Raw genomic sequence first — 11,078 nt, forward strand, 5'->3', positions numbered from 1 at the left:
TCGGTGACGGTGATGGTGATGTTGTATTCGGCCTGGCTCTCTCTGTCCAGTGGTCTCTCCGTAACTAGTGTGTAGAAGTTCTTGAATGTAGGTTTCAGAAGAAAGGGGAGATCGTTCTGGATGGAGCAAACCACCCTACCGTTGTCCCCGGAGTCTGGATCAGAAACACTGAAAACAGCCACTACGGTCTCTGGTGAGTTTTCTGGGGTAGAGCTTGAGAGCGTCGACATGGTAAGTTCAGGGGCATTGTCATTCACATCCACAACCTCTATAGCTACAGTACACTTTCCTGAAAGCCCCCCGCCGTCTGTGCCTGCAATTTCCACAGTATAGTATCGAGTTGCCTCGAAATCCAATGCTTTTTTCAGACGAATTTCTCCTGTAATTTCATCTATTACAAATGGTTGAGTAACTTCATCGCCTTGAAAGAGAGTGTAGACGACATTCCCATTTGTTCCTGCATCTAAATCTTGGGCAGAGACAGCGACAACCAAGGAGTTTAGGGCGCTGTTTTCGGGGACCTGTACCTCATAGAGAGACTGTAAAAACCGAGGGGCATTATCATTGATGTCCACGACTTCAATATGGACTTCAGTGGTGCCGAACCTGGGCGGAGTCCCACCATCCAGCGCCTTCAGGGTTAAACTGAGCTCAGATTGCTCCTCCCGATCCAGGGCTTTGTCCAGCACGAGCTCTGGGTATTTTCGACCATCTCCGCGATTACGAGTGACAACGTGAAAATGAGAGTTGGGGCTGATTGTGTAGTTCTGCACAGTGTTAATACCTATGTCCAAGTCCTGAGCTATTTTCAAAGGAAATACAGTCCCTGACTGAACATTCTCCGGGATTTTTAGGAGCATTTCCTTGTCTAGGAATTCTGGGGAATGGTCGTTTATATCCGTAAGCTGCAGCTCAGCCTGAAAAAACTGCACCGGGTTTTCCAGTAATAACTGGAAATAGAGTATACAGGGATCTGTCACCCCACACAGCACCTCCCGGTCTAGTTTTTCATACAGCAGCAAATTCCCGGTCTCTATATCCAGCTGCAAGACCTGTTTGTTTCCTTTATAATGGATTCGCGCACCCCGAGTAGCTAGCTCCCCAACCCTGAGCCCCAGGTCTTTTGCCAGGTTGGCCACAAAGGAGCCACTTTCTGTTTCTTCTGGCATGGAATACCTAATTGCATCAGAGCCAGCCTCCCACAAAAGCAACAATATAGCAAGAAAGATAACTTGCCTTTTCTGTGACGTTTTTGCTAGCGCAGTCTCCATTGTTCAGACCCAATCCAAGAAGGTGCAGTTTCTTCAGCTCTGTATACCGTCAACCCAGATGATTTGGTTGAATAACCTCGATTTGTTTATTTCTGACTGACTTGCCCTAGAATAATGTCCTCTCTGAAAATATCTGCCCCTAGATCTTACTAAAATGCTACCTTCTCTTAGGAAGCACTCATTGTTCTGATTCCTAGCTTAATGGCGTCCGGGATATCCACAGAGCCTTTCATTCATAGCGCTAGCCTGCAGCGCCACCAGGCGTCCTTATTTACTATAGCTATAGTATTTGCGATTTCATTCCAAATTGTAACTGGTATATCAAAGCCCTTTTAAGTCCTTTTAAGTGCGCCGAATGGTATCTCCAGTTCTTAGGTATTGGAAATTCTTTTTTTTTTTAAGATTTTATTCATTTATTTGACACACAGAGAGAGAGAGATCACAAATAGGCAGAGAGGCAGAAAGAGAGAGTGGGAAGCGGACTCCTCGTGGAGCAGAGAGCCGGATACGGCCCGGATCCCAGGAGATCATGACCCGAGCCAAAGGCAGAGGCTTAACCCACTGAGCCACCCAGGCGCCTCAGGTATTGGAAATTCTAAAGAAACATTTGTTAAGGTAACTTTCAGTGCAATAGTACTTTTCAGAACAAACTAGATGACATATTAGTGTTCTTTATAAAATACATTTTAAGAAACTTTCTCTTGCTGTGTTTGATTACATTCAAGAAATAAGTGATAAATGATGTTTAGAAAAGTTTACAATTTTACAGAAGTTGTTTTTATTTTGAAATATATCAGAAAGGGTACAAGTGATAAGTGTACAACTCAATACATTTTTCAGGAAGTGAACACACTCCTACAGGTAGAAACTAAACTAAAACTAAAATGTTACCAAAACCCTAGAAGCTCCCTTCTCTTTTTGCTTGGTCATTACTCTCTCCCCTAAAGGTAAGCACGCTTCTATTATCATAGATTTTCCCCCTTTTTTGAACTTTTATACAAATAGACTTATGTAGTATTTCTCTTTTATGTTTGGCTTCTTTTACCCAACATTGTACTTTTAAAATCCTTTACTCAACATTGTACTTTTAAAATCCATCTGTTTTATATTGTCCTAATTTCTCAGTGCTCTATATTTTTCTATTGTTTGACTGTACTACTATTCACCTGCTTTCCAGCTGATGCACATTGGGGTTTTCCAGTTTGGGGATATTTTGGTTAGTGCTGCTACCAACATTCTTTTACATGTCTTTTGGTGTCTATGTGAGCATTTATGTTGACTATATTCCCAGAAGGTAGACTTCTGTGTGTGAAGATGTGCACATATATTTAGCTTTAATAGATTTTGCAAAAAGTGTACAAATGTGAAATGAAACCAGCAAAAAATGACAGTTCTAGTTGCTCCATGTCCTTGTCAACATTTAATACTGTCTTTTAATTTTAACCACTCTGATGAGTGTGTAATGATACCATACTGTAACTTTAATTAGCATCTCCCTGATTAATCAAATTGAGCACTTTTTTCACATGTTTAATGGCCATTAGGTTATATTCTTGTGAAGTACTTGTCTTTTGTCTCTTTCTATTTATGGCATTTGCCTTTTTTCTTATCAATCATTAGAAGTTCCTTATATATTCTGAGTGTAAGTACTTTTTCAGAAGTATATATTGCAAATATCTTCTCCCATTCTATGGTTTGCTTTTCAGCTCTCTTGTGCTATCTTTGATGAACAAAACTTCTGTTAGTCTAATTTATCAATATTTTTCATTTATGGTTAGGACTTGTGTTCCCTTTAAACTTTTGCATATATCCCAAGATCATGAAAATATTCTTGTATATTTTTAAAAATCAAATGCTTTATTTTTCACATTTAGAGAAATAATCTTCCTGAATTTGATTTTTTTTCATATAAATGAGATTAGGGTTACATTTTTTTTTTCAGAAAAATAGCCAAATGGCTTTGCACTATCTATTGAAAAGAAGATCTATTCCCTACTGTTTCTGAAATGTCATTTTGTTATAAATCAGGTGACCATAGGTCTGTTCAAGACTCTTTCCATTTTTCTCTTCATTTGTCCTGCAATACCATATTGTCTTAATAACTGTATCTTTATAATAAGGTTATTATCTGAAAGGTAAATCCTCCACTTTACGAATACCCCACATCTGTGATCCTCTCCAGTCAGAAGTTCTTTGAAATGATGTCAGCCTTGGATAGGGGACGGAGGATGGGGTCATCTGGCTCACCCATCCTGCGAATGGCCCCCGCAGTGTAGGTTTTAAACTGGCTGTTGAACCTGCCTGTACCTTCTCAACCTGGCCTCATTCATCTGCATAAACACGTGGTCCTTGGCGCATATGTCGCAGTTGCTAGCAGAGCATTTCCGCCATACACACAGGTCCACAAACTTGGAGGCGTCGCTCTGCATGTTGAGAGCAGGCCAGTTGCCACCACCAGGGGAGTGAGCACAGAAAGAAGTCCTCCACTTTTATTCTTTTTCTTCAGGTTGGTTTTGGTTCTTATTGTCCCTTTGTATTTCTATATAAACTTTAGATTTGGCTTGCCGATTTTCACAAAGAAATCTTCAGAAATTTTGCTTAGGATTTTATGCCATCTATAGATTGCTTGAGGAGAATTGACATATTACCAACATAAGTCTTCCAATTATTGAAAATTATATATCCCTCTACTTTAGATCTTTAACTTTTCTCAATGTTTTATAGCTTTTCAGTATTTAAGTCTTACGTTGTTAGATTTGTTTCTAGATACTTGATATTTTTAAGCTATTGTAAATGATACTCAAAATCTTAAATTTTATGATTTTTTGTTATCAGAAATACAACTTATACTTGTATGCTACCTTATATCCAGTGGAATTGCCAACTTAATTTATTAATCCTAATCATCAATAGATTCTTTATGACTTTTTATATATAGAATCATGTCATTCAAAAAAAGACATTCTTGGGGCGCCTGGGTGGCTCAGTGGGTTAAAGCCTCTGCTTTCGGCTCAGGTCATGATCCCAGGGTCCTGGGATCGAGCCCCGCATCGGGCTCTCTGCTCAGCAGGGAGCCTGCTTCCTCCTCTCTCTCTGCCTGCCTCTCTGCCTACTTGTGATCTCTGTCTGTCAAATAAATAAATAAAATCTTTAAAAAAAAAAGACATTCTTATTTCTCCCCTTTCAATCATTGTACCTTTTATTATTTCTTGCCTTATTCCACTGGTTAGGACCTATGGTATAATACTGAAGTGAAATAGTAAGGGTGGGCATCCTTGTCTCATTCTTCTCTTTTTAAGATTTTATTTATTTGACAGACAGCGATCACAAGTAGTCAGAGAGACAGGCAGAGGGGGAGGGAGAAGCAGCTTCCCTGCTGAGCAGAGAGCTGGATGTGGGGCTTGATCCCAGGACCCTGAGATCATGACCTGAGCCAAAGGCAGAGGCTTAACCCACTGAGCCACCCAGGCGCCCCTCCTTGTCTCATTCTTGATAACTAAGGGAAACTCCAATAATTTACCATTAAAGATAATTTTTCCTCTAGGTTTTAAAGTACAGTGTGAATGTTCCCTTCTATTTTTAGTTTGCTAAATACCATGAATATGTGCTGAATTTTATCAAAGGACTTTTTCTGTATTCACTGAGATAATCATATTTTTCTTCATCTGTTCATGTGACTAATTATATTAATTTTCAAATATTAAATTGGATTTGCATCCTTAAAATAACATTTTTCTCATAATTATTTTCCTTTTATATATTTCAGAATTTTATTTGCCAATATTTTGTTTAGAATTTTCCTATCTATATTTATAAATGAGATTGGCCTCTGCTTTTCCTCTCTTATAATGTCTTATTCAGGTTTGGATGTCATACCCCTTGAATTTATGCTAGCACCCAAACGCTCTGAGGAACATTTCCAGAATTCTCTGAAAGAGTCTACAAAAACTCGTGTTAGTTCTTCCATAGGTATTTTGGAAGAATTCACTAATGTGAATTGGAGTGTCAAGGTTTCCTTAATAACAAGTTTAATTTACTTAATAGATATGCCTAATCAGTTTTTATATTTCTTCTTTTTTCATATTGTTTTTTCAAAGATGCTTTCCATTTTACATAAATTGTCAAATTTATTGGCATAAAGTTATTTATAATATCCCTTTTTATCTTTTTAATGTCTGTGGGACTGGTAGTGATGTTCCTTTTTCATTCCTGATATTGGTAGTTGGTATTTTTTCCCTTCTCGATTAGTTTTACCCAGAGGGCTTTGAAATAAATTTATTTATTTATTTATTTATTTATTTATTTATTTATTTATTTTTGAGAGAGAGGAGAGAGAGGGAAGGGGCAGAGGGGGAAAGAGAGAAAGAATCTGAAGCAGACTAGGGGCTGAGCACAATGATCCCAAGATCATGACTTGAGCCAAAACCAAGAGTTCAACCCTTAACCACCTGAGCCACCCAGGTGCCCTGTAACCGTTTTTAATTGTGTTAATCATTACAAAGAGTCAACTTTCAAGTTTATTGATTTTGTTTTATTTGTCATCTATTTATGTTTATAAATGTTTTCTTCCTCCTTTATTTATATTTGATTTGTTCTTTTTCTAGCTTCTTCAGAGGAAATCTTGGATTAGTGATTTTTAACCTTTCTTTTCTAACTTGTTCATTTAAAGGTTTTAAATTTCTAAATCCTGTTCTGATGTAGCAAATTCTCTATTTTTACCTAGTTCAAAATATATGGAAATGTCTGCTATGATATCTTCTTTGACCCATGGATTATATTATCTACTTTTGAAGCATTTGGGAATTTCTTCTTATATTTTTAGTTTAAATTTCACTTTATTTTAAGTAGGCTCTACATCCAGCATGGAGCCCAACACAGGGCTTGAACTTACAACTGTGAGATAGAGACCTGAGCTGAGATTGAGTTGGACATTTAATGGACTGAGCCACCCAGGCACCACCCCTATATATATATATTTTAAGATTTTATTTATTTGACAGAGAGAGAGAGAGATCACAAGTAGACAGAGAAGCAGGCTCCCCGCCAAGCAGAGAGCCCGATGTGGGGCTGGATCCCAGGACACTGGGATCATGACCTGAGCCAAAGGCAGAGGCTTAACACACTTAGCCACCCAGCCACCCCCCTAGTTATATTTTTATTTTGTCTTAATTCCACTGTCAAAAAGCATACTATAAGGGGTGCCTGGGTGGCTCAGTCGTTAAGTGTCTGCCTTCAGCTCAGTTCATGATCCCAGAGGCTCAGGTGATGATCCCAGAGTCCTGGGATCAAGCCCACATCAGGCTCCCTGCTCCTAGGGGAGCCTGATTCTCCCTCCCTTGTGTTCCCTCTCTCGCCATGTCTCTCTCAAATAAATAAGTCTTTTTTTTTTTAAAAGCGTACTATGAGTCATTTCATTCTTATATGTGTACAGCTACACTAGGTTTATTTCAGCTAGTGTCTGTATTATATCGTTTCTTATTTTTTTAACTTTCAACCTTTTGTTGTAGCTCACACAAACACATTTATATGATAACGTATGTAATAGTTGAACTTTTCTTATACATAGTCTGAAAATTTTTGGTTGTTTAATGGGATCATTTAATCTAACCACAATTAATGTAATATTTGATAATGATCCATTTATATTTACCATCTTTTTTTACTTGTCCATAAAGTTTCATTCTTTTATGGATTACTCAGATATTTGTTATTTTTCATTTCCCTTCAATTAATGTTTTAATTAATCCTGTAGTAATTATCCTACAGATTAAAGCATCTTTGAGCTAAAAAAATCTAACACAAAGTTTTTAATTTTACTACTTCCACGATAATGCTTAGAATTCATTAACTGTATTTATACCATCTTCCTTTTACATTATTATTGTCATGAACTTAAATTTTATATACATTTTAGGGGCGCCTCTGTGGCACATTTGTTAAGCGTCTGTCTTCGGCTCAGGTCATGATCCCAGGATCCTGGGATTGAGCCTCACATCAAGCTCCACATCAAGCCCCACATCGGGCTCCTTGCTTGGAGGGAAGCCTGCTTTTCCCTCTCCCACTCCCCCTGCTTGTGTTCCTGCTCTTGCTATCTCTCTCTGTCAAATAAACAGAGAAAATTTTAAAATCTTTAAAAATTTTTATACACATTTTAAATCCTTCAAGAAACTGTTTTTGCCTTCTATAGTCAATATTAATTTACATTTACCCTTCCTGTTGCTCATTTCTTCCTGCAAGTCTGATTCCTTTAGGATTATTTCCCCTCTGCCCAATGAATTCCACTAAAAGTATTTCTTTTAGTGCAGATGTGACTGTGATTAATGCTTTGGGTTTTTATTTGTTTGAAAATTGTATTTTTGAAATATATATTTTCTGGTAATATAAGAATGCTAGTCTGTTTTTTCCCCATCATTTCTTTGTCTTTTGGTTTCATGATTTATGTGAAAAAGTCAGCTCTTCGTTTTATTGTTCCTTTATTGTTCCTTTAAGAGTAATGTGCCATTTTTTTAAAGATTTTATTTATTTATTTGACAGAGAGAGAGATCACAAATAGGCAGGGAGACAGGCAGAGAGGGAGGAGGAAGCAGACTCCCTGCTGAGCAGAGAGCCCGATGTTGGGCTCGATCCCAGGACCCTGAGATCATGACCTGAACCAAAGGCAGCGGCTTAATCCACTGAGCCACCCAGGCACCCCAATGTGCCATTTTTGATAGTTGCTTTTAAGGTTTTCTCTTTGACTCTGGTCTTCAGCATCCTTCCTATGATATTTCTAGGTGTACTTTGTATTTTATTTTTCTTGATTGGGTTTCTCCAAGCATCTTGAGTGGTGAAGGATTTTCACAAATTTTGGAAAATTCTTGGTCATCATCTCTTCAAATGTTGCTTCTTCCCTGGAATGTCCCTGAGTTTGACAAGTATCTTGAGGGGAAAAATTGGCCATGAGCTTGAATCTTCCAGTCTGCCAAAGGCCACGGAAATTGCTCTAGACCATGGCAGGAGCCTTTTGTCTGTTCTAAGACTTAGCAAAGTTCTGCAAGGCAAACTGATTGAAGAAGTCAGTTCAGAACTCCAAGAAATCTTAGCCCTTTGAGTCTTGTTATATCATCAGCTGTCTGTTGCTTCAAACAGGTAATTTCTGAATTTTAACAAGTTTTTATGGTTGTTTCTTCTGTTAGGTAATCCATCCATTCTATCTTAAGTAGACTTCCACCAAATAACTACATAACTTTTAACCTCAGCCTGCTTAAAATCTGTATTTTGTAACTTTCAGTAGTAAAGGAAGAGGGGGGTTTTGAAGTGATGTGGGCCTTACGGTGCCTTCAGTAAAAGTTCTGCCCCCCAAACAGCATATGTTCAACTCACTAAGTGTTGTGCCTATAATAATAAAGGAATTGTAAAAGATGTATAGATACGATGAATGTTAGCTAAACCTATTGTGTATGGTAGTCATTTCACAATATATGTAATTCAAAGCATCATGCTGCACTTCTTAAATTTACAGTGATATATTTCTATTATTTTCACTAAAATTGGGAAATAAGTTGTACATATAACAGAAGCATGTGAGAAAATATAGGATTGAAATGAGCATTATTATCAAGATAGTTGGCTTCCATTCTTTATGTTTGTTTGGCAACAATAGAACTGGCTTATTTTTCTTAAGGTATGCATTTTGTGGAAGTTATTTGGATCACATTTACTACTAAATTCTAATTATTGAATTTCAAAATATTGATCCATTCTACACCAAAGTCTGGTGTACAGAATGATCCATGCGTAATGGTAAGGGATGATCTGTGCTTTATGAATACACAGAGTAATCAATAAAATAATGCACAAAGTAATTCACAAATTTACACAGAAATTCATAAAGGTGGGTTTGGGTGTTTATTTGGCCAGTCTCATTTGGGCAGTTATACAAATTGGACTTTTCTGAAATAAACAACAAAAAAGGGGAACTTGGAAATGTTGAAGTATATTGGTGAAAATTTCAATCAGATTTCTCATCATAAATAAAAGCTATTCATTTAAACAGCTAGTAAGTGAAGTAGTCATTAAGGTTGACTACCATATTTATATCTATATATGCTTGTGTTTAATTTTGTTCTCATTTTTATCACTTTCTCATTTCAATTTTTAGACTGGACGAAGGCTAAAAGTTATGTTTCAAGTCTAACTTAGCCAGTAATTTTCCTTTTTAATGTATTATTATATCCTTAGGGGAAAAAAGTAATTCAGGGGTAAGTACAAGTAATTAAATCCAGTAGGATGGCCCTTGAGATTTAAAAATAAAATTTTAGGGGTGCCTGGGTGGCTCAGTGGGTTAAAGCCTCTGTCTTCAGCTCAGGTCATGATCTCAGAGTCCTGAGATCCAGCCTGCTTAGGATTTGGGCTCTCAGCTCCGTAGGGAGCCTGCTTCCTCCCTCTCTCTGCCTGCTTCAGGGCCTACTTGTGATCTCTGTCAAATAAATAAATTGAAAGTTTAACATAATCGATAAAGTAAATTGCATAAAATACCTCAAAGCTATACTGAAGAAGATAACTGTGACATCAAAAATAAAACATTATTTTGTTGATGAAGGATGTTCATGTCTGCAAAGTAATTTAAAGTGAAAATCTCCTATCACCCAATAACCTTGAAAAGGCCTGAAGAGAATAATCAAAACTGAGAAAAAATTTTCTGACTCTTTTGAAAGGTGGGGAGAAGCTGCAAGAAAACCAAAACAAACGTATACACTAAATTTCACTTGAACTTCTATTTATAGAGCAAAAGCAAGGACAAGGAAGATATGATGTCCTTCATATCTTGAATCCTATGAAATGATTTAAGGTTTATTTAAGGTTCTGAAATTGTTTTAAAGGATTTTACCAAACAGTGACTTAGTTTCTATTAGTGAGCATAGTGCCAAATTATAGAAGATTTTCAGAAAATTATTACTTATAAATGATAATAATTTTAAATTTAGTATTAGTATTTACAGAACACATACAGTGTGCTAGGTAAGTAACAATCAAATGAATTTTTAAAATCCTAGCATGTATGGTGTTCCCAATAGGAAGTCACAATTTTGGTGTTTTAATATCTTACTCAAAGTGCATGTTTATGTACAATTTCAGAGAAACAAGTAAGTTAAGTTATATGCTCATGGCTTTTCAGGGGGCATAGCCTGGAGAACAGTCAAAAAGGCCTAGGTAGCTAAAAGAATTTCAAACACTCTAAAGACAAAGCTAATGGTAAAGATAAATACCACAAATATATAGAAATGCACAATTACATAAAAGCTTTAAGACAGTAAGGAGTTGATTTAAATAAAAAATTCTTCTTAAACTATTTGAGTTAATTCATAGTCATGGAAACATTAATCACCAAGAGAAAGTCAAATATGGAGAATATACATACTCCATAACCAGTGTAACTGAAAATGCTAAGTCCAATAAATATTAATAAAAGGAGGAAGATTTAGTACAATCAGGGAAATGATTAGTTCGGAATAGAGATATTATACAAATTTAGACAACAAAATTTCTTAGAAGAAAGACATTGCAATGGAAGTTAGGTTTGCCAAAATTAAGGAGAGGCTGACTTGACCAAATACACTCATTAACTGAATACAAAGCTATTCCTGCAGTTGGGGTTGTCTTGAATTTCTCTCTCAGTGTCCTCAATCAAGAGGTTGGGAAATATTGGCTTCAAGAACTTGAACTCACCGGTCCCAGATCCTCCCCTCAGGCACACGTCATACTGGTAGCTGTGAGACAAGGTCCCCGCGCCGCTGACGTCCACCAGGTGGCCCGGAAACGGACCCT

At 37.0% G+C, this 11,078-nt stretch overlaps 2 protein-coding genes and 1 pseudogene across 2 annotated transcripts in view; all 3 read right to left on the reverse strand.

The window, feature by feature from the left end:
* Positions 1–2: 2 nt before the first annotated feature.
* PCDHB5 (protocadherin beta 5) lies at positions 3–1,477 on the reverse strand (the record flags this gene model as incomplete). The annotated part of the gene is made up of 1 exon (XM_032850003.1): positions 3–1,477. A coding segment is annotated over exon 1 (1,269 nt), but the record flags the coding sequence as incomplete, so codon positions are not given.
* A 1,868-nt stretch (positions 1,478–3,345) lies between these two features.
* Positions 3,346–3,700, reverse strand: LOC116862653 (annotated as a pseudogene).
* A 7,172-nt stretch (positions 3,701–10,872) lies between these two features.
* PCDHB4 (protocadherin beta 4) overlaps positions 10,873–11,078 on the reverse strand; it is a 2,187-nt gene continuing 1,981 nt past the window's right edge. Inside the window, exon 2 of the mRNA XM_032849996.1 lies at positions 10,873–11,076. Coding sequence (XP_032705887.1) covers positions 10,873–11,076 — 204 coding nt within the window. The remainder of the gene's footprint in view (positions 11,077–11,078) is intronic.

Source organism: Lontra canadensis, unplaced genomic scaffold (genome assembly GCF_010015895.1).
Source record: "Lontra canadensis isolate GAN:19392208 unplaced genomic scaffold, GSC_riverotter_1.0 scaffold290, whole genome shotgun sequence".
Classification (NCBI taxonomy): domain Eukaryota; kingdom Metazoa; phylum Chordata; class Mammalia; order Carnivora; family Mustelidae; genus Lontra; species Lontra canadensis.